Here is a 27,151-nt window from a genome sequence, read left to right as displayed (position 1 = left end):
TGAGTTTATTTGAACAAAAACCTGTTGGAGAAAGAGAAATTCTGAAAACCTATTTGGCTTCAGCATGTATAATACATGAGAAAAACGGACATTTTATTACATGGTACAAAAGCGTGGTTGAAAACTTCAAAAATTAAAGAGTTCCCATGCATGCCTTATGAAAGAGGCCAATTAAAGTCTATTTTTCAAATAACCATTGTTGTTGTTGTGAGTCATTTATTTACATCATCTAAATCACATCTGTTACATTTGAAAAAAAACCCTAAATTTGACTTTCGTCTTCTCAAGCAGAGTACCACCCTGTTACCAGACATCTGAGGGAGCAGTGTGTGTCCTGAACAGGCCCTGCTCAGAACAGCTCCAGCTGACACAAGTCCAAAAATGTAGAAAATACTGAATTATGCAACACTTTAATTTGTCTCCATGTATTGCATCTGTTCAATGTTAGCATTTAGGCTGGAATGAAAACAATGATGTTTGGAATACTGTCCACACTGAATCTGAACCACTGATGGATTCAAATAGCTTTTTTAAATGTATTTTATTTGTTGTGTCTCGGTGTGTGTCAGAGCGGGTAAAAGCTTCCAGTGTTCCAGTGGTGTTACAGCAGTTCATCCATACAAGTTTAACAAAGTCAGCAGAATGTTTGTTTAATCCTTTGCACACCTGTGACCTGTGACCTTAATGTGTTTGATTACATCTCTGCTGCTGCCACATTTAAAGGCAATAGAATGGCTGATACAGTGGCTGAGCCAGTAGAAGGATAAAACAACCATCAACCCCTTCCATTTCATTCAGATCTAAGAGCACACAGGTTTTTAGGTGTCAGCCGGAATCATAACAATATATAACTGAGGACATTGTTTCTGCTTTCTCGAGTCAGAGGTGCTTGAAAGTATTTTCCTCTGCCTTAAGATAGTGTGGAAGACACTTGACTGAATGTATAGAGAGCAGAGTCTTTGCATTCATCCTCTTTGGGAATGATCCTTCCATTCAAGACAACTGAACAGATGGAGTTTTCTTAGAAGCACCACTCTTGATCACAGAACCCTCCACTGATCACTCACTCTGCCTCTCCGGGACTTTCTCTGCCATTATACCATGTTGGCGCTTTTGTCCTTCACTCATTTCTCCTCCTGCCTCCTCTGAGTCTTTACATCATACCACCTCTTTGGTTCTACAGCTCTTGCTCTTGCGTGGAGACTCAATATGCATATTGAGTCTCCACGAGGTCTCTGTAGATGCTGGTTGTCGCTGTTTAGCCTTGTAGTGTAAAATCCAATTTTTTATCTTAATAATGGATAATAGAAGTGTCATAGATTAGATATATGAATGTAGGGCTGGGTATTATCAACAAAATCAAATATCACAATATTTTTGTCGATATTGATATGGATATTGTGGGGACGACTATGCTTTCACAAAATATTCACACAATGAGACATTTAATCATCAGTAATTTAAATATACTGTCAAAGTGGTTTAAGGTAAATATTGAACAGCTACAACAGCCTGGAGATATTAAACACTAAACAGTCAGTTGAATATACAATAAAATAATTGTATTGATAATGAAAGTAATTGTTGGCTGTAGCATTAAGTTATACTCCTGTGAGGGAAAGATAAGACATTATCTGAGGTTTTGTGTGTTGATGGCTTGACATATACGTTGTAAAAATAAATAAATAAGCAAAGCCTTGCAAGGTTGGGAATGGATGATCCACTGGGCATTTGAAGCAAAATAACAAATATCAAATTTGATAAATAAATCCCGAAAACAACCAACCAGCAAAATAACAAATAACAAATTGAATAAATTTATCCAGGAAAAAAACGGGGATGGGTGGGGAGGTTTGGGAGATTTTGGGGTCCCGGAAAGTCGGCTATATTACCCCTATAACAATAATATTTCTCTGCCTAGCACCGAGAAGCCAACTGTTTTCTAATACCAGAATGCTGAAGTGAACGGTATTAAAAGTTCATATTAACATCTGAGGTGAACAGTATTTCTCCGAAGGCGAGCTGAAGTGCATCGTGTATCAATTGCAGCTCAGTGAGAAGGATGCACGAGAAGGGAGGATGGGATGTGAGCGCGTGCCACGTCGCGCATGTATGTAGGCTACATGTTTACGTGCGCGTTAGTAGGCAGAGACGAGGAGGCAGCGCACGCGATGCGGAAAAAACGCTTTCTGATTGGCTGTGAGACATTGGTACCCAGCTCTGTCAAGTTAGTCAAATTTATCTCGAATTTGACCGGAAATGAAACGTTAAAAATAAAATCCCATTTTAACGTTGCAATGACTACAGTGACAGAAAAACAAAAGAACAGATAAAGCTATTTCTCACAGACATATTTGTGTCATGTTAGTAAGATCAACTGTATTTTCCATGAAAAATATGGACCAGAATTGACACGGGCTTTGGTTTTGTAATGCCTAATTTTAGAGGTGGGCGGAACATGTACGTTGCACGCTGGCTCGCTTTATTTTGGTCCAGCGAAAGAGGAAAGGATGTGACTCGAGCCTCTCTCGCGTGCCTAATCGGCCCTTGCTCGCTACGCTGTTTATGTGTTCCCCATCCCTTTACCGTCGAAATGGAGCTCCGTGGAAATTAGTAAACGTGTACCTCCTCGAGTTCTCACCCCTACCTTTGGAGAATGATCCACCGGCAGGTTATTTCATCCCAGGTAGGTCGTCTCCATTGTTGCTGTATGAGGTAACTTGATGTAGCCTATCAGTCTCCAGCAGCGGCCCATTCTGTGTAACCCGCTTATGTGTCATTCTCTCCCGTGTGGAGGAAACGATGCGCTGAATTCTGTAAACACCGAGTGATTTATCGGTAGCGGCACAATGCGAGATTACTTAAAAACATATGGTTGCCTCGGTTTCTTTCTGCAACATGGAGCACAATTATATACCAAGCAGCACTTCAACGAAATTGCCTTTTAGAGGTGGTTTACATTCGGCCAGACACGGTTGTCTTTTAGCTTAATTTTCTGCCGTTGCCAGCGAGCAACATCATTCTGTTAAGTTGACATTACATGAAATCGATTATCTAAATCACGTCATTGTGAGTTATTTGTTATAAACCGAATCAGAGATTGGGTACCATTCTGGGAATGCACCGAGTCATCTTTCATGTTCAATATCTACATTTTCCGGTAAGCAGCGAAACATTAAATTCATGGATTTCCTGAATGGTGTTTGGCGTAATATGTTTGCGCTAAAGATGTCAGGGCCATACAGCATCGCCCTAGTTTCTCTTGATACAGGATGTAGTAGCCTACCACGAGTATGTGACGAGAGGTTTCCCCCTTCCCTCTTTGTGGGGGATTCCCATCCTCAAAATCCTCTTAAATAGGCTACTAACCAGAGCAACACGCAACGGGTGTATTTCCTTTTGTTTGCCTTTGTGTTTTGACGTCATGCAGATGGTTTTATCGAGGAAGGTTTAAAAACAAAGAACATGTACATTTTCGGAAGCATTTTTAAAGATGTGACTTTGAGCTGCCTATCACCACGGATGGTGGTTGTCAAGATGTCAGTATGGTAAATTATTACCAGGTGACCATCATAACACTAACCACTGCCACAATGCAGAAAAATCTAAAATTATTTAACATAGTAGAGATTTTTAGGCTACATTTTACTTCTCATTGTGAAGTGTTACCAAAAGCTTTAGAAACACAAGATCAATTCTGCCAATAATAAGAAGGGTAAACTAGTTTATGGTATTTCGTTGTTCGGCTCTATTTCTGGACGCTAGTGATTTCCCACAAGCTATTTTGAACACAGTCATGAGTATGTATATGTTTTCTCTTGCTATAGTTTAGTGCCAGTTAAGGATCATACTGCCTCATATATGCAGCTTTTATTTTGTGTAATGTTGGTCTTGATAGCTGCTTTAATTGGATGAAGCTTTGCATTGGCTGGCTCTATCCCAGAGGTGAATTCAGGCAGTTGATGATAATTAGTCCTATGACAACAGGCCTATTACCAGATCCTCTGTCGTTATTTACTTCTATTCATGCTACCCTTTGAAGCATGTGGACTATTCCCTATCCCACTGCAACCCCACACAGACGCTGCTTCGATTGTGTTTCCATTTCATTTCTGTGAGCATTGTGAAAATGCAAAAGAGCACCAGTGTGACATTGACGAAGGCAGGTTTTTCTTTGAGTGACTCAGCCTCTTGTACAGTGATGTAGCTCTGTGATACTGATCAGACACATGCAGAACCAACAGTCTTGTTTATGTGTTAATCATGACAAAACAGAAACGTGTGGTGTTTGTTAACAGAAAGATTTGTGACATTCACCAAAACTATTATCAATTATGATATAAAACCTGCCACTTCTGAATAAAGATTAGATGCTTAGAAACAAGGGCTTTGGCTGCAGATTATTTCACTGTTAATTCATGTGTGCATTCTTGTTTCTATTAATTATTATGGCTTATTAGTGTCAAAAAACAGTCAAAATGCCCATCATAATTTCTCAGACCTGGTTTCAATCAAACCAACAACATACCAAACAAGGGTATCATCAGTGTAGTTTAGGATCTTGTGATACGGAGGGAGTAATTAAAGGGAATCCTGATGGTCAGTGCTCATCATTGCTGTTTGAATTTTTGCCATCTCATATTACCTTGATATCTCTATGTTGATTTTAAAGTGCTTTACCTGTAGGTGCTTCTGTCACCAAATTTCAAAATACATTTGTTCAAATTACGTATTACGTAACAACATAAACAGAAGCCTGTTTGTCCCTTTCAAACCAGAGGAAAGCACACAGTCGATCATAAATGCAAGGTACATGATCATAATGGAGTAGAGCGCTAACAATTAGTCAGTTAATCAAGAGAACAGGGATCTGCAACTGTTTTCATACTTGAGTTAACAGTCACTGGTTGCAGCTTCTTAAATGAGAGGATTTGCTGAATTTATTTCTCTAATATGATGGAAAATGTTGTATAATTGGGTTTTTAATGCTGAGGAGGACAAAATGTTGCTTCCTGGCAGGGAGGGTTGCATTGTTCCCTAAATTTGTACATAAATCAAACAAAAAAATCTATGAATTGTTACAATAATTAAGATATTTATTTTTTGTTTCAACCCTACAGCACACAGTTCATATTTTAAAGTGGAGCATCTAATAATGTGTATAATTTCACCACATCAGCAGTGAAACTGAGCAACAGAACTGTGTCTTTAAATCTTGCCTTGTTCCAGTCATAATGCAGAAAAAGCTCAGATAAATGCTTGGAGAGGCTGCTGGCTGTTTTCATCATAAAGAGCTGTTTATAGAATTTGAATTGATTCGCAGTATATGTGCTACTTTGCTGAGAGAGACACGGACAGAGATGGAATCTCCCCCCTGTATATATGTTGGATGAGCGATAAAATGTTGGCATGAGTTTTATGTTTGAATGTGTGTTTAATCTGCTGTTATTAGTCTTTGTGAAAGCCAGAAGCTGAAACATTCGTTTAAAAATAAAATAAAATTGAAGAACAGTTGTTTTAGAGATTAGATATACATGATTAGATAGATTGTGGTTGTTATGATAACAGATTGCGGCGAGCATCAGTACGCTGTATCAAGGCTCATACTGTAAGAACTTTTCTGCTGTGGGTGTGAAACAGCAGCTCTTTTGAACTCTGTCAGAGTCTTTCGGACTTTACCACATTTTAACAACAGTAGACCTGCGTGAATTTGGAATTGTGTGCAAAATACCCAGCAGTATCCACAAACTCAAGGGACTTTATTGCTTTATTTTATGTTTATTCTATACATGGGCCGTGCAGGGAAGACCAGGGATGGCATAACAACAGGCGTCTACATTTATTTTTGTGTGTGTGGCATGACAAAACAGTCACAGTTTTGGATCTGTCGCCCACATTTTCTCATTAAAGTAACAGTGACAGCCACATGGGCTGATCCTAATAATATAGATATTATTAGGAATTAGCTTCAGCCGGTGCTGAAGACTACAAGTTTGAAAAAAAAAAAAAAAAAGCAAAAAGATCAGGCGTTCAAAATAAGCGAGCTGACCAGCCCACTGGAACTTCCTCCTCTCTGCTGCAGTAGAGCCATCAGGCTACATTAAGCTGCCATGAAACAACATGGCATGCAGTGCTACGAGGCTGCGGTGGAGTGTGTGTGGCTCGGCGGTGGAGTGTGTGTGGCTCGGCGGTGGAGTGTGTGTGGCTCGGCGGTGGAGTGTGTGTGGCTCGGCGGTGGAGTGTGTGTGGCTCGGCGGTGGAGTGTGTGTGGCTCGGTGAGATTAATTGCCACGGTGCAAACGGGGGAGAAATGTGCAACGAGAACTGCAGCTGGAGAAAAAATATTTGTGTGGAACTCCTGTAAAAAAAAAAGAAAAAGAAAATGAGGTACAGCGCAAATTCTGCCAGGTAAAGCTTGTAAGTCTGCCACAACTACAGTATGGACATTCATTTAAGGGTAGATGGTCCGTCTACAGATCAGCAATCAATGGCTGGCATTGTCACCAGACAGATCTCAAAGATGAAAGCCAAATACAGGCTCTTCATCAGCTTTGTCAGAGGCTTCAGTGAGTTTCTCTCTCTTTCTGTTTGTGTAGCAGTGATACCGAATCCCTTTGAATAGTAATGGACTAGTTTCCATCCCTGCCATCGCACTTCTGAACATGTTTAACAGCAGTTTTCTAAAGGAAGGTGCACACCGAAGGCTCTATTTTCATACCCGGTGCAGCGCAGATCCGGGTGCATTTGCAATTTTGGTGTCTCGGCACACGGAGCATGCGAAGAGCAGCTCGTGCTTCTTTCCTTAACTCGCGTCGCCGTTCTGCTGCTCTGGTCAGGGAAATACCTCTCTTTATCCTTTTTATTAATTAGAAGAAAAAAAACAACCTTTTTCAGACACCTTGATGTACTGTCAGGCCGGTGCTGCCCGTGAGGCCATTCAGCTACAAGCAAAGAGTTCCACGTCCTGTGATCGGATCCTCTGATCTGCTCTTTGGAGACCGCCGGTCAAACTTTCTGGAGCTGATACGGACCGATCGATCGGAGCACCTTCAGTTATTAGTTAGCAGCAGTCGATTGTATGACGAGTATTATGCTGACACGTGCATAAACACGGGGATATAAACAAACATAAAACAGTCTTTCTTTTATCTACAGGCCATAATATCTCTTTACTCAATATTAAATTAAGGAAGGGTATGTAGATGCTTATTTCATTTTTAAGATGTTTTAACTCTCAGCTGTCGTTACAGGAGATTATTTGATATTGGATGAACTGCATTGACAGTCCTCTGCTGCTAGCTAATCGCCATGAGGCCATTCTGTATTGATTGCTGCTGGGTTGTAAATGATGCTGTCCAGCTTTGACATGATCTGCTGGGGAAAAATCATTCTGAGAGTACTGTACAGATATAGATAGTTAGCTGTACATAATGGCTAGAAGCAGAGTCAAACAATGAGCCTGGTTCTGTTCAAAGGTTGTAAATACGTCTAAAGGCCCCTCTAATGCTCCCTAGTTAACATGTTTTATCTTATTGGTTCACCTGAATGTCAACCCAACAGAGGCAGTTATATACAAAACTATTTCATCTCAGAGCACTCAGACTTCTTGAAGTCTTGACCATGAGGTTAAGTGGAGAAGGACCTTCAAGATAGATTGAAGATGTCATGTGTTGAGTGTTTGTCACCATCCGTCCCTCTACAATAGGAGCCATACTGAATGATCCACTTCTCTCAGGAGAGTCGGTCCACCATTGGCAGCAAAACTGATATTTCATTGTACCAGGCTGTAGTAACTGACCGTGTACCTTCAGGTACCTTTTTCATGAAACAGTATTGAAAGTACATATCAGTTTTCAGTAGACGTGGGAAATGGAACAGCTGCAGAGTGGAGGGTTCGTGTGCTTTACATGTGCACTGAAATGACAATCATGCCATCTCCAATGTGATTATACCAATTCATTACATGAGTGTCAGATCAAGTAGGAAGAACGAGTGGGGATATTTCCCAGGAGATTAGGATACATGTGTGTTAGAGGAGCTAGTTATGGCACCACACTAATACGCCAGTGCGTAACTAATGAAGACTGTAGAGATTTAAACCTTTCTATAGTATTTCTTTGTGCTCTTACTAATTTGCATATAAATAACGTTGCGGTTTAATATGTACACGTACGTAAAACAGCTTGCCAAATTAAAAATAATCGATGGTGGCATGTCGGTTTATAAGAATCTTTTTGCCCAGAAGAAAAAAGAGCGACAACAACTACCGATAACTATGTTCTTCTCTTGAAAAACCACACCTGCACCGCCGGCTTTAGAAGAAAGAACCGCTGCAGAGCGGAGTCAGGATGCAGCGGCTCAGTCAGAAGAGCAGTGAAATACACGAGTCACTATTTGTCCGACTGTACTTTGTATTTGTTTTCATAATCATTTTTCATTTCCTCCCGTTCTAATCCAATGACTCGGGTCGCAGTGGGGCGGTGCCGATCTCAGCAATTTGAAGCCTTCAGTTCGTATTGATGATTCAAATTATTATTTTACAGTACAGTAGTTATTTGTAAAAAAAAACATTTATACAGTACTTTTATTTGTTAAACAAATGCTTGGGCTTGTAAAAAGGTTTTGTTCTTTGGTTTCAATGTATTATGGAGTATTTCATTGTATAGTAATTGTAAAAAAAAAAAAGGTTACTACTTCACGGATTTCACCTATCACGGTCTCTATTTGGAACGTAACCCCCGCGATAAACGAGGGTTCACTGTATGTCAAAGATTTGCGTTGATACATTTGTCCTCCTATGTCAGCGCGCTAATTGTTAGTCCCTATGGTAAGATAATACAGAGGGGGCGGTAAGAACATGTCGACATCAGGATAGGGGGTAACTGAAAATGGATTCTACCATTTCAGATTAGGGCTTCCTCTCCAGGGTCAGAGGTCAGACCTTCCTTCAATATGTCAACAAAAAACATGCTTGTAGCCTATTATATTGGGCAATAGAATAGAACAGGGAGTTTATTATGAAGTCTCATTTCAGTAGATCCACAGAAGCCCTTCGACAACACTGATAGCACAGCAATGGGACTCGACCTAAACGGGTGAAGTGGCTGCCTGGTAGATAAAAAACGTAGAGGAGTAAAGGTTTGGGAGAAGTCATGCTCAATGATGCTGAGTGCTGGTGGGGGCATGGATGAGAACAGGGAGCTGCCTGCCCATTTAATGTTTTGGAAAGGATTTCTGGCCATGTGAATAGTCGTATCTTCTGTTCACCTGAAGGGCATTAACAAACTGAATACTTCACTCTTTAACCATCGCAGGTCGGTGTTGGCGGTGGGCAGCCTGTGCCAATACGAAAAACAGCTGTTGCTTAGCTTTTCACCTGAGAGCTCTGCTTTTACTCTGGACATTCTGGGTTGACCTTTTTTCACATCATCCTCCTGATGAGCGTTCCTCTCAGCACTGCACGGACGTGCACTTGATCAACATGTCCCTTACTCCTCCATTAGCCTCATTACATCTTTTGAGCACGATTCATTAAATCACCGGAGGTCCTCTGATAAACACTCAGTGAGGTGTTGAAGAGTACTGCAGTGAATTCAGGACACAAACAACAGCATTCATCGGACCACATTGTTTGCTAATATTTGCTTCCTTTTGCAGGCTTGCCTTTAAACTGCAGCAACACAAACCATGTGACCATCCATAGATGCACATGCAAACTGATGAGATGTTGTTTTTGTTGCTTGTGATGAATATATTTGAAGTTAAACATCATGAGATGCTGTGTTTGTTGTATCTGTGTTGTCCTCGTTTCACCATTGTCTCTGTCTCTCTGTTTCGTCCTGTTTCCTCTTGTTTGTCCATCTGTGCTCCTCCTTCCGCTCAATTATTCATATTTTTATCTGGCAAAGATGAAGTATGAAAGGATGATGATGACGTTTTGTTTTTGTTTTTTTCCTTTAACATGAGGCCACACAGATGCCACTCTTCCACCAGCTACATTTGTTGCCTCTGGTTTTTGTTTCTGTGGTTTGTAACACGCCGCCCTTCTCCTCCCACTTCCCTCAGGTTTTGGTCTGCTTTGGGTTGACTGGTCATTATGCTGATGCAGCTCTATAGTTTCAAGGTCAGTGCCCCCTCCCTCCCACCCACCATCACCCACCATCATCCACCATCACCCACCACCTCCTACATTTGCCTGCTTACCTCCACCCAGCCTACAGTTTGTCAGTAGATTATGGGATGTTGAACGGTTGGTGCTAATACAAACATATATGTACAGCATATTTAGTTTTAACGTTCGGTGCCTTTAAATGTGATCATTTGCTTGACTAAAAATAATGTGACTGTATTGCATTTTTGAACTTAAAAAAAACAAACCATAATAAATTAACAGTAGAAAAACAATTAAAAAAAAAAGTATTGTAATAACTTCCTAATAATGCTGGCTTTTCACTGATATTAATATGTCATGGTGGCACAAGCCAATACATTAATAAGTAGCGCTGTGCGTGCAGATAACTGTGCTTCATCACCAATTTTCATGCACAAAAGGCTTCAGCATTTAGACCGATCTGTCAGGGCCGGCTGAGTTGTACGCCGAAGCTGCTTTCTAACTGGAGCATCCTCTGATCTGATCTGATCTGATCTGAGTTCGCATGATGGTAAACTCTCTCTCTCATGTTTGGGCTTTCTGGTAATGAGGCTGCATCTTGAAATGATCAAAGCTTCTACACTGAACAGACACTGAACTCTCACTGGGTCACACCACACCTTAAAAGCATGTTTACAGGCTCAGGAAGGTTCACATTTACAGGGTCTTACTGGCAATACCTGAATGTTGCTCACTGAAGTCATTTCTAAATACCATCACCAACCAATATTTCACTTTTGGGCTGGACCACAATGATAATGTCACTGAATGAGTGATTGAGTGATCAAAGATGTTCCAGTTCTGAACTCCTGAATTTTTCTAATTTAACCTGCAATCCCAATAGATTATCTAATAACACATTATGCTCTTTGGCTTTTGAGATAACACCTGAATGAATTTGAGTTCTAGAAACGTCTGTTAGCATGATAACATTAGCAGCTTATGTTAGAGGAGACAAACTTAAGGTCTATTCTTTGTTATGCTGCTGTATAAAAAAATATTAGAAAATATTAAAAAAAAACATAAAAGTTTGACCAGCCTGCTACGCGTAGTTACGATTGCTGATCTATGACTGGAGAGTCACTATTTAAGGGACCTTTTGCAGTTAATTACAATTCTGTGTGGAAGGCATGGAAACGACCACATAGAGCAGCTGTTGCCATACAAATGCACTGCATGTCTACTGTAACATTGTACAGACATTACTATGTTAGGTGCTCTGCTGTGATGGCTTGTGATGTGATTTGGTGCCATATAAATAAAACTCAATAGAAGTACATTTAATATTGCTGAAACATTTCCAAAATAGTGTTCAAAACAACATTCAGCACATCAAATTTTGTGGCATTTTGTTGAACAAACGGATCCACAAAAATCCCAAATGTTATAATGCCGAAATGTATGTTGTTATATGGACTGAGAGATTTTACAAAGCACTCAGTCATGCAATTCCAGGCCATCCCAAAGCCTTAAATATATGTACAATTTGTTTTAAACCAATTGATCATCTCAGAGAGCTAATGCCGGACGGTTGTAGAGCAGACACCAGGGTTCTGTACCTCAGAGCCAGAGTTGACCCAGATGACAGTGAAACCTCCAAATTGAACAGATCCACTTACTATCATCAACAAACTGACAAAGGGAATTTACTGTATGTGCCGCCCTCTGCTCCAATTCAACCATCCATTCCACATGAATTACTCTGCAAACATTCCTGGACTCACATTCTTTATTTAAATATTTAATGTTAAAACGAAAAACTAAATTGCTTTGGATGGACGTCTCCTTCCCTCAAACGACCAGTCGCTTCGGTGTCACTCTCATCACCCACCACCTCACTAAACTGCCTTAATGATGGCTTTTTGCCCACTTAATAGCTTTTGTGTGCATTGGTCCAAAACATGTTTTGATGCTTGCACACTTGCATGTTCCTTTTGGGTTTGTACAGTCCATTTGTGTGTTTGCGCGAATGTCCAAATAATATCTCTACAAATTGCTGTGAACAAGTTTCATCATGTTAACATGATGTGATTTATGACACCAGCTTCAGAAAGGTTTTCTGTGTTGGATGTAAAATCCAATGACAGACAGTAAACCTTGGATTTTGTTGCTTTATACAGTTTTTTAACATCTCTTTGCCGCATGTTGATTTTGTGTAAGAGACACTTTTCTAGGTTAAACAGTTGTAAAGGGAGAGATCAGGACATCTGCTTTGCATTGAAATAAATTGGCTGGAACATTTTCTGCTGACGGAAACTGGAGGACAAACTCGAGACCACTTCTGAGAATAAGGAAATATGTTCACTCCAAAGGGTCTTATACACCTGCCAGTCCACTAGATGATTAGAAGTCAATCATTTTGACTCACCAGGGCGTGAAAAGTTAGGTGCTTTAGGTTTGTACCATCCAAAGCCACGTGATTAGGTTTAGGCACCAAAAAGATCACGGTTTGGGTTCAAATAACTAATTTAGGTAACATCAGGTCAGAAACGGTGCATAACGCATATGTTAAATATGTAATGTAATAACTGGGAGGCTGTGGCTCAGACAGTAGAGTGGGTTGCACACTAATCAGAAGGTGGGTGGTTCAATCCCCAGCTCCTCCTGTCCACATGCCCAAGTGTCCTTGAGCAAGACACCAAACCCTAAGTTGCTCCTGATGGTATACCACTGGTGTGTGAATGTGCTCCTGATGGCAGCACCTTGCATGGTGATCTGTCTCATTAGTGTGTGAATGAGAAAACCATGTTAAAGCACTTTGAGACCAAAAGGTGATCAAGTACTTACCATTTAATCATTATATAAGTAAATTACTTATGCTACTTCAAAGAAATTATTGTTGACTTTTGCTTTCTCACAGACTTGAAAAGCGGTTTGGTGGGGGAAAGTCTTGTGTTTGTTCCATCCGACCACATACAACTTCCTCTCTGTGGACTTTATCATTTTTGGTAAAAATGTCTGCACGAGTGTCTTCGAGCGTCAAACATCCTCCAGTGCAGTCACGGGAGTATGACACACACTTTGGCTGTTCCACCACATGCTCTTAGTATTTCATTACATTAAGTGGTTTATTTAACCAAGTTTGTATCTATAAAATAACAAATTTAACAAATTACATTTTGTATTGGTTATGCCAAACATGTGTCATGAAGACAGTGAGAGATGTGCTTTATTCTTCAGCAGGACCGCACGAGGACTTGTTCTCTTACGTTCTTATTCTCGGCCTCGGCTAATATCCCTATAGGATTCCCTACAGGATTATTTTTTATTTATTTATTTTTTTATATACCTTTAAGTAAATATGTAAAATAGAATTTCTATTATGTCACAAAATAGAGAATGTGCACTTGATGTGCATCATATCCAGTTTGTGGTTAAGCTGAATCACAGATACTGACCTTAATAAACAGAGGAGGTTCCAGCCAGGTGAGACTGGTCCACTGTTGTTTTAGGTTGTAGTAACACAGTTTTAGAAATAATAGAATATTTAAAATATAACCCCCCCCCCCCTCAACCCCCCAAACAAGTCTCGATTGTTGTGAATGAGCTTTTCCACTTTTGTATTTGTAAAGCTTCTCTATCATTGGTTATCGGACTAATTTAGCAGCTTGCTTTTCAGCTGCTGGTCACAGTTAAAAAGCAAGCTGCTTCATTCAGATTCACACACTGGTGTTGTGTTGGCCAACACAAGCTGCTGTGCTTTTAGCAGGAAACGTACACATGAAAGGAAAGAAAGTAATGTTTAAATTCAGTCTTCTTTTACACACTGACATGCATGTCCATTTAAATTAGTAACATAAACTCAAATACATCATCAATGCATTGGAACTCATATTGCTGAGTATATTTTGATATATTTCACTTATTTTAAACAACACATACTTCACATACTACAACAACCTCTTTAGAAATTAGAGCCTTGATGACCAATCAGAGATTAATCTACCACAGATATGCATCCAACAACATTCATGATGATATTACAGATGTAGTAGCATCATTGTGTATGTTGTTGGATTAGTGGACATTTTTATTCCCTAATATTGGTACATTAAGCATGTATTATTATTACCAATTACCCAATTCATAAACATCACTTGTTAAAAACGAGTCCTTCCTCAACCACATACAATACAAATTATGCAACACACATGCTGTACAAAGATCTCTGAGATGACAAAGCTGGTAAATAAGAGAACAGAAACATGAATTCATGTGTGTGCTTTCTCGTTGAATCACCTTCACCTTTCACCTTTTTATTTGGCTGAAAGCATCATGCTGTGCATTTTGTTGCAGAACTTGTACCAGAATCGGATCCTGGGCCTGGCGGCCATGGCCTCCCCGACCCGCAGCAGCCAGACCCGCCAGCGCTGCAAGGATGCAGTTCGTCACAGCTATGGTCCGGAGACCTACGCTGTCAATGGTCTGAACCAGGAGGCCTTCATGTTGGGTCTGTCGCGCTCCACCAGCGACACTGACCTGGTCTCCCCTGATGCCCGCTCCACCCTCACCATCAGCTGCTCCTACTACACCATCAGCCAGTCTGAAGACCTGGTGATCACATGGGACATCAAAGAGGAAGTGGATGCTGGAGACTGGATCGGAATGTATCTTGTTGGTCAGTGAGATATGACTTGATGACTTTGAATGTTTTAGTTTAAACCATATTTAATGACATTAGCCCCTAAAATAATCCCATACAAGCTACATCCAAAGTAAAAAGTACATATGTTTTGTCTTAAAGTATTTAGATCATGTTTAGCCATCGTTCTTTTTTTTCACTCTGCAATGAGGTAAGACTTGTTATAATAACTGATGATGTATGTATAGCTGCATGTAAAGTAAGAGAAAACTATACAGAATGAATAATAACCTGTCTGTAATGTATCAGTGTTGTTGTGATGGTCATCACATTATGATTTGGCAGTATAAATCTCAAATCTCGAAATCTGACCATACAAATTTCGTATTTCTAGATCACAGACGTTGGGATGAGGTTATTCAAGTAATTCAATTTATTTAATATTTTATTCTTTATTTTTTTATTTCTATTTTTTTTGCATTATGAAAAATAATGCGTGCCTCAAACACACATCCCAACGTCAAGTCTGTCAGCCCTTGAAGGAGGCTGCCCTCAGGGTGTCATTTAGGTGGAGGAGGTGGGGGACACACGGTTATCTGGTGGGGAACGAGGCCCAGACTAGAAAAGGTTTTTGACTGTGACCCCCGTCTTGCAAGACAAACCATTGGACCCGCCGGCCACAGTCTCAACCAGGGGAGAGCAACGGGGGGCAAACGCCTGAGCTGCCAGATCAGTCTATAGGAAATACAAAATAAAGGAATGAAGAGCGGAAGTTTTCCTGTAATGCCACCTCGAAGCATTTTTTGATTTTATCTTTAAAATCTTAACAATTTGCTGCTGACATTCATCATCCCCAGAGGCTGATTTGTAATTTCTTTGATCCCCTGACTTCTCATTGAGCACCATCATTAAGTCCAAATCTCAGTTTGTCCAGCATTTTAGTTTATAGCTTAATATTTCCAGAACTAATAATACTGCCAGCAGTCTCAGTTGCACTTAGTAAATGTGTTTTAATTATCGATTGCTAGTATGTTAACAATATAAGAGATATATGAGATAGAAGAAATTCATTGGTTGGTTTTAACAGTTTTATCTTACTTTCCAGATGAAACTCTGTCAGAGAACTTTCTGGACTATAAAAACCGGGGCATCAATGGATCTCACAAGGGACAGATAGTTTGGAAAATTGATTCCAGCTCCCACTTCAGTGACTGTAAGTATCATAACACGTCTCTTTTTATTTTATTTTTGAGCAGAAAACAGTTTTCCTCCAAGGAAATAAGTTTCTCATTAAAATCCATTTGAGTTAAAGTCTTCCATAAACCGCTAATGTGATGCTGTTAAGCCGATTGTTCCCTTCCATCCAAATTTTATTAGCTGTCTTGTGTACCCAGCGTCCATTTTTGTGTGTGTAAAATTAAACCAGCCCTTACTTTTTTTTCTTTGAGTGTCAGAAACAACAGAAAAGCAGTGAAAGAAATTATAAATGGCTTTAACCTTTAACATTTGGTGCAAACAACCTGAACCGTGGCGGGATGGCACTGTGGTCCTCCAACATGACAATGTGCCCACTCACAGCGCATCGAAAACGCACAAGTCTCTCGCACTCAACACAATTGTTGCTTCCCACCCCTCTACTTTCCGGATTCGGCTCTCTGTGACTTCTTTCCCAGTAATTTGTCCCAAACTTTGACGTGTGCTTTCTGCTCAAGTTTCAGGTAGGTAGATGAATTGCAGGTGAGGCAGACCAGTGATCACAACAATGGCTGTAACTTAGAATACTTACTCACAAAGGTTAAAGCTTTTTGCTTCGTGCACATCAAGCTGCTGCACGACAGCAGCAGGATCTGAACCTTTTGATCCTCTTTTGAACGTGTTACAGCCTGATGCACTGCCTACATTGGACCATTATTATTGCTACTTAATTTCCAGAAAAATAACTGTAAAAAAATGTATCAAGATATTAGTTATCTTAATGTTTTCTCCAGTTTTACTGCTCAGTTTTTGTATTCTGTCTCAAAGAATAAAGCGGACTGAGCCTGTGAGCCCACTTAGTGCTGTCACATTCTCTGCAAAAGTAACAGGCCTTTTTACAGAGCCTCATCATAAGAGGGAGGGAGGGAGGGAGGAATGGAGGGAGGGAGGGAAAGAGCGGGCACAGGAAGACAGTCACAAATGGTTTACAATTCCTGCCTTTAGGGAGATGGAGAATTGTGTATGTGAGTGAGAGACCACGCAGATGCAAAAACAGAAACCAGGCAGGTGTTTCCACTCAGTAGGACCAACCTGTATATCACAGGTGCAGGTGCCTGTTCCAAAAGCTTTTGCTTTATATGAGTGGAGGTGTTTTGTTAAACTGAGTCAAGTGTTCCACTTCCCCTCAAAAATGTATTCTTGTCAGCAAGGAGAGGCCCTCAAAACAGCATTGTAACCATATATTAAAACTGATACAAATAGTACAGCTGGTATATACCACTACCAAATACCCTGAAAGAAAAGTGATGCTACTACTACAGACATATCACCTTATATACATGCAATTGAATTGGAAAAGGAGTACAGCCTAATTTAGGTTGAGGTCGTCCTGTCGACAGCGGTATTAATGTCAGATAAAAAGCCAGCTGCTTTTTCATTTATTAAAACGTGCCTTCTGTTTCCGTTGTTAACATTTTTCTCCTTGACCTTTGGCTTCACATTTGTGGAGCTGAAAGGATTAACAAATAGTTGAATCCATTTCTGTCGATTAGTCATTGCTGCTATTAATGTCACCCAGTTCTGGGTAATGCATCTTATGAACATGTCTCTGATGATGTTATTAACTGACAAGACAAAAACATGATAAATACAAGAGATATATGAAATGAGTTCTCACTGAGGACTGTCGTCACGCACATTAATTTCTGAGGTCCATTAGTGTAATCACAGTCTGAACTGTGATTGGTCAAATTGTTGGTTCTGACAGAATCTTCACTTAAGCACAGCTACAACGTGCCTGCTATATGTAATGTTGTGAGCACACATGGTCTCCTCTGGACATGCGCAAGATCACACTCTAAGATGATTTTGTTGTTGTGAAAATGATCTCTTTGTAAGCTTGTTAAGTGTTCTCAAAACAGATTTTCACTCTAAAACTCCCTTTGCTTAAACACCATATCCTGGCATCAGGGAACCACAGCCTGTTAGACTTGACATTTTTTTGTTGGACTTTTAATCCTAAAAGCAGATGTCTCACTCTGAAGCGCCTGATAAATAAGGAACCAAAAGCCCATTTGTAATATGAAAACTGCATTTCATCCATCTAAAACTGAGTTTTCCTTCGATTTCTACTCTAAATGGGTCACGTAGTGTTTATCATATCGTCAATAAAATGATTTGTATTTGGTCAAAGAGCATTATATCCTTCCTATTGGAGTGGACAGGGATGCTAATTAGAACAAATATCATGTAATGATTCCTGTCTTTTACTTTCTACACTGATTCTAACCTATACGGACTAAAACCAGTCCTACACCAACACTTCTTACTATAGATCTTTTGTCAATTTATATTTTTGTCATTTGGTCACAAGCATTTAATAGGATCCTTAAATCTCCCCAGGTTTTCTACATATTTCTTAGTGAGTGCTTGAACTGACCACTTTAACTGGTTAAATAATGTACAAGTAAATGTTACCAAACTACTGAAAGGACAATATTTTGTGTCTTTTCCTCTGTTACATTGTTCCATCCGGTCAGCTTGCATGGTGTGTTGCTGTGCTCACTTCTTGTTAAAGCATCTGTCTGGCCAAACTAGCAGAAAAACATGGGGCTTTACTATGACCTTAATCTGCTTGTGTCCCCCAAACCTCCTGTTTTCTGATAGAGTGCAGAAGTAATTCATTTCACCTGTCAGCTGTCACAGATTACTCAGGAAATTGAATTAAGTAATAAAGGATTTATATGTCCCCTAACATAAAATCTGCTGCTAAAATATCTTGTTTCAACTTATTTAATTATAAAAATAGAGAACATGTTTTATGTAATGTTATGTTGCCATCACTGATTAATATACATGTGCAATTTCAAGTTTCATTTGGGTTCATTCATTATTCAAAGTCCACCAAGGAAATGTCATAACATCTGTACAGTTCTAACAAAACATGATTTAAAAATGTATCCGCACCAGTATTTACCAATCATTACCACCCAATCAGTCCCATTTTTTGTTTCGTAGCAGGTGCAGTTTAAAACCAAGTAAACAAGCGACAAGATGGAGAGTGGGAATGTTGATAAAAGGAAACAAATTCTAGCTTCGTTTTCCTTCCGTCGTCATTTATATCCTGTGTGTCGTCCACAGCGGAGACTCAGGTCTGCTTCAGGTACTACCATGGTGTCACTGGAGCACTGAGGGCAACAACACCCAGCGTAACCATCAAGAAGGGCCCTGCACCTGTAAGTCTCACCACACCTCAGGTCTTTATACTGACACATGCAGCTTTGTAGAGATTCATCAGTCACTCTGTATTTTTTGCCTTGCTTGGAATGGAAGTTCGGCTCATGTCACTCAAGCTTTCCAGGCATCAAGAACTTGCTAAACTGCAGTAACACATGATGAAAGTACAGTGTTATACCAGCATCCACCGAATATACTTCATTCAAAGAAGTGACCACTGACTGCAAATGCTGTAACAGTTAGATTTGGCAGAAATAGCCTCTGCTCTTGGAGGGAGCTCTCAAAGTGTCTGAGGATTCCACTGAGAGTTACAGCCTCGGGTACAGGAATGCATGTGGACATTGAGCTTAGCAAGATAACTAAAGCTTCAATGACATGACAAGGAGAAAGGGGTGGTGGAGGAGGTGTTGGCAATGCAGTAGTAATGTGACAGATTTTAAATTCAGACTAGAACAATGGTTTGGATTATTCTAGTCAGCTGGGAGCTGAGTGTATGATCCGTCAGTAAGCTAATGACGATGTGAAAGCTGATACTGATCGGCTGACATGAGCACAGTTTCAGTGCTCTGCCTGAACAACAGTGACATCCGAGGTTATATAATCTTGGGCACAAAAAGTCTTGTGAACTTCTGAAGATTTTTCCCAGCACAGCTTTTCGGTCAAAGATTTGTTTACAATCTAATCTTTATTTTCCCAGCAACACATGGTCAGTCAGTCCAGAAAGAGGATGTCAGGGACCTGAAACTGTTTGGTAACTTTCAAAAACACCAGAAGTTAGACACTTTAGCAGATTAGTTAGAGCACTATTTCAGTCTTGTGTCTCAATTTAGTGCTAATTCATTTGGTACTAATGTACTAAATTATTTTGGACCATGTAGCGTTGTGTCAAATCAAACATGGCTGTTGTGGACTTAGTAGAATTGACGACCTCAACATTTGTAGGCACCACCTACCAACATATCTTTTAGTTATTTTACCTAAAATGAAAGAAGTTTCCATGCCCTCTAAATTAAACATACTCATGGCCAACAACAATGTACTTCGTGAAATATAAACATTTTTACGTGGCCTTGTACAATTTTCCATTTGTGCAGCAACAGCTGCAGCTTCTTCTTCTTCACCAATTTCAGCAGTTTGAAAATAGGTTGATGGTCCCTCCCCTTCTGTTTCAATGAGAGACAGTATTATATTACATTACATTGTATTATGTGTCATCGTCACTGTCAAATTTAAGTCACATTGAAAAGCTAGAGTTGTGAATATCCTCAATATCCTATCAGACGTCTCATTTCATTTTACTTCCATGCTGCACGTTTTGTTGGTGCTGCTGTGTACACAGGCACAAGACTGACGTAAGATAAGTGGCGGTGACATGTACCTGTGCGGTAAATAAAATTTAGAAACACATTGTAAGTTTGCATCAGATAAACTGTCTGCTGAAAGAACCAAAAGCTGCTTGCGCAGTTTCACAACACTAGAAATATGTGCAATACAGTAAATTAACCCCAAGAGGTTATAGATATACAAAATGTGGTTACAGTCTATCAATTAGCTTTGATTTGTGGAGACAGTAAATGCTACAAGTGAAAATATTAACCTTCTACATTAACCTTTTTGTTATAGTTGTGGTTTCTGCTTGTTGTGGGATGTTGCCATATGAGTTTGATGGAGCCATAATTCCCTCAGGTGAAGTCATGTAGTGGTAATCACCTTCACTGAAGGCAGTGCTTGTCAAACCCGATGTGCACCTTTTCACTTACTACTGACCACCAGGATAAACGCTCCTTTTTTTAAGTACATTTTTTCATTTTAATATTTAGTAATTAAATGGTGAATGCAACGTAACGACATCAGTGTTCTGTAGGGGGCAACAGACTCTGCAACGCAGTGCAATCATTTCTGAGCATTTTATCGTATCTTGCTAGCTGATAAAGTAGTTTTGAAAAGGGCCGCACTAATGAAAGGCTGGTGAGGGAGAGACATGAGGCAAACAACAGTAATTCAGTTCATTTTTTAGAAAGTTAGAAATTAATTACTGTAGTTTATGTCATATGATTGTCTGCTTACCCACATGATAGGCAGATGCAGTAGCTGCAGCAGCAGCTGTAATAGACCGTCAATGCATTGATTTGCGTCAAAAACCCACATTTTTAAATGAAGTGTGAGTTACACTCTCTCGGGCTAATATCATTAGCTCCAATGTCTGAAGGTTAAAAACTTCAATAAATCCTCATTTAAATCACAGTAAAAATATTGTCCTCATACTGGAACTCAGGAACTTAGCTGACAATAATACATTTGTACGTTTTTCTTCGGCATCAGAGTAATTCATAGATCGTTGTCCATGATGACGCTGAAAACTCGAGCTGCTGGTAGCTAAGTCAGCTTACTTTTAATGGTGCCTTATGGGGGAAATAAAAAACATGGGGCTTCATTTTTAACCCACAGCACAGTGACAGATGAGATCAACCAACAGACGAGATGGTGAGCAAACAACTCATTAAACAACTCCATCTCATAAATTGCAGCTCCTCCATCCATTAATAATAGGCATCCATACATTTATTTCAGTTAGCATTCTAACTTCGGCTCTAAAAAAAAGGCAAGTTTAGTTTAGTTTTCCCCCTTCAGCCTGAATCTTTAATCATCTCTGATATCTAAACCTATGGCCTCATTATCTGCAACCTTCAAGGGGTAACTGGTGCCGTATATAAGCAGGGCTCAGTGCCAATTAAATAGTGATCACATTAAAATCATCAGAAGAATACTTTTTACCAGCAGTAAGGCAATTTCCATATCAGTTTATCACACATGTCACCGTCCTTCTGAAGCCTCAGTCAGTCATCCCCCTGATATCCAGAGAGGGTGTCCAGCCGGGTGATTGAATTTCCATGCTTGCCTTCCTATTCTGCTGCCGTGGGCCGCTGGAAATGCTGATGGACCCAGAACTTGATCTGTACCTGCTTCCTGAGGACAAAGGAATAAAAATAACCACCATAGGAAGGAAGCCGGGGTGGGAGGGAGCGACTGGAGATAGCAGAAACTAGTCCAGTCCAGGTAGTCATTCAGGCTTTTAACGGCGAGAGGTGGGAAGCACTGGGTCAAACTTCTGGAGTCTCACACTACAAAGGAAGAAGAAGAAGAAGAAGAAGAAGAAGAAGAAGAAGAAGAAGAAGAAGAAGAAGAAGAAGAAGAAGAAGAAGAAGAAGAAGAAGAAGAAGAAGAGGAGGAGGAGGAGAGCACAAGAAGAGAGGAGATGGACGGACAGGACAGCAGCGGAGAGAGATTTGTCGGCGTTGACTTTTTGTTTGTTGTAGCTAATAAAACACTGTCAGATGCTGCAGACAAAGAGGAATCAGTGTTTGTTTGTGGCTGTGTGTGATGGACGGCATGTGTCTCCAACTGGGACTGCTGTCTCCCAGTCACCGTGAGAGGAGGAGCGGGAGGAGGACAAGGCTCAGCTGGATAGCCTGGGTAATCCTAAATATTCACTCTGTCCATGTCTTTTTCTGACATTCAGTCATCTATTTAGTTTCCTTGCAGCAGCTTGAGAGACACGTGTCATATCGTATGGCTTATAAACCAAATTTGAGTCAAGTAATGAGTCTCAGAATCTAGTTTATTAGTGTGTAATGCGATACATGATAAAATGCAGTGGGTTAATAGCTTCTTGAAAAATATGATGCTGTGCTAACTAATGGGGTATGGAGTTTGCTTTGTATCTCATTCACTTTAGTCTGCGACTCGTGATATATTGTTGTTCATTCTGATGCACCAAATCTCCTAAATCATTCGATTAATTTAGAGCCGAGGAAACTTTAAAGAAATGGTTCAACCTTTTGTGAAATAGTTTTTTAGCTTTCTGTCATTTGTCGCATGCAAGTAACATATGTACATCTTAAATGTCACTATGATGAATGTACATGTGAAGCAAAAACATGTATTACATATGCAGAAACAATATATGACATTATATATTGGAATAATTTCATATATTGACATATGTGTCTAGCCTATATGAATATGTATGATTATGTATGTATGTTAGTTTTTTGAAATGTATAATTACACATACATGCATATCATATGTATATTCAGGAAGAAACAATATATGAAACCTATTAGAAATTGGAACACCTCCTGGAAAGTGCTGACATTAAATTAGTTATGTATGTTACATATGTATATCTAAATGGATTTGGTATGTCACAGAGTAAAGCAAAGAAAGGGTGAAAATAAATAAATAATTGTATCTTCTACAAATATACTCTAAAATGGCAAGGAGAATGAACCCCTGACTGAACAGAAGGTTTTATGGTGTGAATGGTAGACCAAAGCCCCTTTTCCATTAAAGGTACCGGCTTGGTTTGGTTCTACTTGCTTTCTTTGTTGGTTTTCCATCGTCCGTGGATGGTACCTGGTGCCTGGTAGTAGTTTTAGTGTCGCCTCCGTCAATGTTCCGAGCGAGCTGAGCCGATATTAAAAGGTGAGATTAAAATCACGGCAGATCACAAGCTTCCACAGTGTGATGGCCACGCTCTCTCTATAGACAGTAAAGTGTGTCCTGTCCCTCCATTACTGGAAGCAATGTGTTACGCAGGTAGATAAATGTTTCTGTAGACATTAAAAAGCTTTACAAGTGGTAGTAATGAAACCTGTCTGGTGTCGAACACTGAACCCCCAAGCACTGCCTCCCTCAAAACAATAAAGTGGGTGGGTGTTCAGAGCAAAGCTGGTCCCCGAGGGTGTTGTGCACATACTACTGAAGTCTTAAGAAGAGTAACGGTGCTCAAACTTAACTTTATTAACAATTTAGGTCTGTGGAATGTTCGACGGTAAAAGTGAAAGGTGATTTTGTTGTTGTTGAAGATGATGGCAGTTTCATGCAGTGTTGCCATAATGGCTCCTTCAGGGGGTGCAATCGTCTGTGGAAAACAAAATCCAGATATGTACCCGATACCAGAAGCGAGTAGAGAAGAGCTGGTAGCATCAGTGGGAATGCAGTCGTGAAAACCTTCAAAGAGGCACCGTACAACGTACATCAGTGTCTGATTGCACCATGCTGTGCTCTCTGAGCAGCAGTGGTGCTCCTTGGAAGAAGACCCAGCAGGTCTCCACTGTTGAAAGAAAAACATGAAAAAAACAGATTGGAATTTCTTAAAATGCATATTGATGTGCTAACTTGCCTCTAGAAGGATGTCCTTTGGCCAGATGAGATAAAACTTGAGTTTTTTTAGGTCGGTCACATGTTCTCTACGTTCACAGACCAAAAGATGAAATCTTACAAGAAACGTAATTGTCATAAAACAGGGAGGTTCTATTGTAGAGCTGATTTGCTGCATCGGACGCAGGGAGGCTTCAATCTGGTCATGACACAATGAAATATCAAGACAATCAAGACATATTTAAATGTATCCCATTTTTAAGTCATTAAGAACAACTGATACGTTTCTGCATCTACGTGGCTGTAAGGCTTTTGTGTAGATGTTTGTGTGCGCATTAAGTGCATTTGCAGACTCACAATCTTTATGTGTATAGGAGTGCTAATGTGTGCATCATCCCTGTGTAAATCCTCGCTCCCTCCGTCCCGTTGTATGATCGAGGCTTTAGATGAGAAGATCAATACCGCTCTTGGCATTAACTACCAAGCTAATGTCAGGAGTGGATTATCTTACTTCAACGTGAACACAAGCGCAAATGGAAACAGCACATCTCACTCAAATTTATTTTGTAATCTGCATTCAAGCCAGACCCAACCTGGCTGTGGGTCACATCAAAGTTTAGAATTTTGGTTTCCATCATTTGATTGACTCCTTGGATCTGTTTTGATATGTCAGACTTAAATTAAGACTTAAATATCAAAAACACAGAACATCAAAATGAGTTTACTGGCTTTCTTGCACAGTACAGTTCAGCTTGTAGGTGGGAAACAGGACTTTCATTTCACTGCATCCCCATGTATGAAAGCCGCTGTCAGATAAAGTTGCTGTTATCTCCGCTTAAGAGCATAAAGCACCCGTCCCACAACCGCTGCTGAGTGGTTGACATTGGGTGATGGTGTTTCACACACCACCCCCAGACCTCCTCTCAACACTGAGCTGGCACAACCTCTTCTTCCCTACTGTGTCTCTCTGTGTATCCTCACTAACCGAGTTACATCACTCTGCCTCTCTGTCTTAAAAGGCACTGGGGTGTATTAGAATATCTTACACACCCTCACAGAGTCTGGAGTCTTGGTGGATCTGACCTCTAATTAGATGTGGATCCACTTTGTAAATGTGAGCTGCCTCTTTCAATTGTGTCACGGTTGAGGGTGGAGGGGGGTGGAGAGGGAGGTGGGAGGTTGGTTGTGTAAAATCCCTCTCCTCTTACATCATTTAAGATTATTAAAGCACCTAAAGGTTGCTTGAATAATTGATATACTGTCCCTCTGATATGTTTTAAAGTGTCTTCTCTACTTTCTGCAGCTGCTGGTAGGTTATATACAGTAAAGTCTGCCGCAGACGGATGACGTTGTCTTTTGGTTTATCTGTGAGATTAGAATCATTGAGGGGACCCGTGCTGACACTTCCTTCTGTGACTGTACTCAGAAAAGGCAGATTAGCATCTCATTAAAATGAATTGGTCCCAACATCTGTCATTTCCCTTATCCCTCTATCTTGTTATTTTCACTGTCCATTTACTTGTTATTGTTCTTTGCAGCCAGTTGCATAATTCGGAGGTAATTCAGAGTTTTTGTGTGGAAAAACTGCAGTATTTTTAAGGACGGAGGAAAATGTCTTCTAACTTCATCTCTTAAATCACTTCTTCTTATTAGCTTTCTGGCGGTCCACCTGAAAATAATCCCATCAATAAATAGAAAATAAGCCTCAAAAAGATGTGTTTTTTGGGGGCGTGTCTGTTTGATTGACAGGTCTGTGGTGCAGTCAGTTTACGACTGTTGGTGGGAAGTTCAAGGTGTTTTTAGTTTTTAGTTTTACTGCAGCTTGTAAGTGAAGCTTTCTTTTTTTTGTTCTACCTTTTGTCTTCGGTGTCATGCATTTGGTCCTCTCTTTGTTGGTACTGTAACGGGTGACCATGTTCACCATAGTTTGGTGTGTTAGCTTGTTCACATTGCTGAGGCTGATGTGAATGTCATGCACATTTCATGGCAGTCAGTCGAATAGTCGTCAAGATACCGTACGAAAATTGTTACCCTGCTAGTTGTGCCAGAAACGTCAGGGGATCACGTCTTTCATGCTTTTGGGTTCCATTAATATCCCATTCAAACTTTATGGCAATCCATCCAACAGTTGTTGACATTTCAGTTATAACCACAAAAGTGTGTCTCATGGTGCTGGAGGCAGAGTGTTAAAAACAGCCTGGTGATTTGCTTGATGATGAATGACGCTGCAAGGCTAAAAATAAGTCACTATTTTTGTCATTCAAATGTTTTTTCTGAAGATAAGCACTGACCTGCTGTCTGATATCAACTATGGTACTGCCACTTGTCTGTTAGTCACACTCTGTGAATTCTGTATCCATTACACACATCTATCACAGGTGTTTGGGAAAAATCCAGTCTTAAAGTCACCAACTAGGTTTGCAATTTCTCTGGAGTGAGAAACTAAGCAGAAAATACCACCTTGTTCACAGCAGCTTTCTCCAGCCAGACTCGTATCTCTCACAGAAGGCTTTTATTCTTCTGTGAGTATAAGTTTTGACAGCACGAGAAGTAATAACTGTTTGTTACTTTTGAACAGATGCTTAAGTGGGATTTGTTTTTTTAATGCTCATGGATAATTACATGGACTGTGTAACCATTTTTAAAACCGTATTGACTCACAAAGTTGTGCACATGGGTAATAAATGAGTAGCACGTGCACATTTCATACGGGTTTGTCAGTTTACTCTTAACCTAGTTTTTAGTGATAAAAGCGGTGTCGCCTAACTGGCCTGTGTGAATCCCTTAAATGTGATACACTGTTCCACTCCGGATGAATTGGAAT

At 40.1% G+C, this 27,151-nt stretch overlaps 1 protein-coding gene across 5 annotated transcripts in view; it reads left to right on the top strand.

The window, feature by feature from the left end:
- Window positions 1–2,506: 2,506 nt before the first annotated feature.
- Window positions 2,507–27,151, top strand: part of LOC138620666 (E3 ubiquitin-protein ligase HECW1) — a 79,165-nt gene continuing 54,520 nt past the window's right edge. For 2 of the 5 annotated variants that reach the window (XM_069698099.1, XM_069698097.1), the window contains exons 1-5: window positions 5,938–6,417; window positions 10,066–10,123; window positions 14,447–14,768; window positions 15,838–15,945; window positions 19,068–19,162. In XM_069698099.1, the coding sequence (XP_069554200.1) occupies window positions 10,097–10,123; window positions 14,447–14,768; window positions 15,838–15,945; window positions 19,068–19,162 (552 nt within the window). In that variant the 5' untranslated portion in view covers window positions 5,938–6,417; window positions 10,066–10,096. Of the gene's footprint in view, window positions 2,687–5,937; window positions 6,418–10,065; window positions 10,124–14,446; window positions 14,769–15,837; window positions 15,946–19,067; window positions 19,163–27,151 lie in introns of those variants that run through there. The other 3 variants (XM_069698098.1, XM_069698095.1, XM_069698096.1) reach the window with 2 other exon arrangements.

Source organism: Brachyistius frenatus, unplaced genomic scaffold, assembly GCF_029030835.1.
Source record: "Brachyistius frenatus isolate BFR_SWC_R1_liver_20210118 unplaced genomic scaffold, ASM2903083v1 Contig_25, whole genome shotgun sequence".
NCBI classification, from domain to species: Eukaryota; Metazoa; Chordata; class Actinopteri; family Embiotocidae; genus Brachyistius; species Brachyistius frenatus.
Note: the sequence above shows the minus strand (reverse complement) of the source record. Positions and strands in the feature narration are given on the sequence as shown.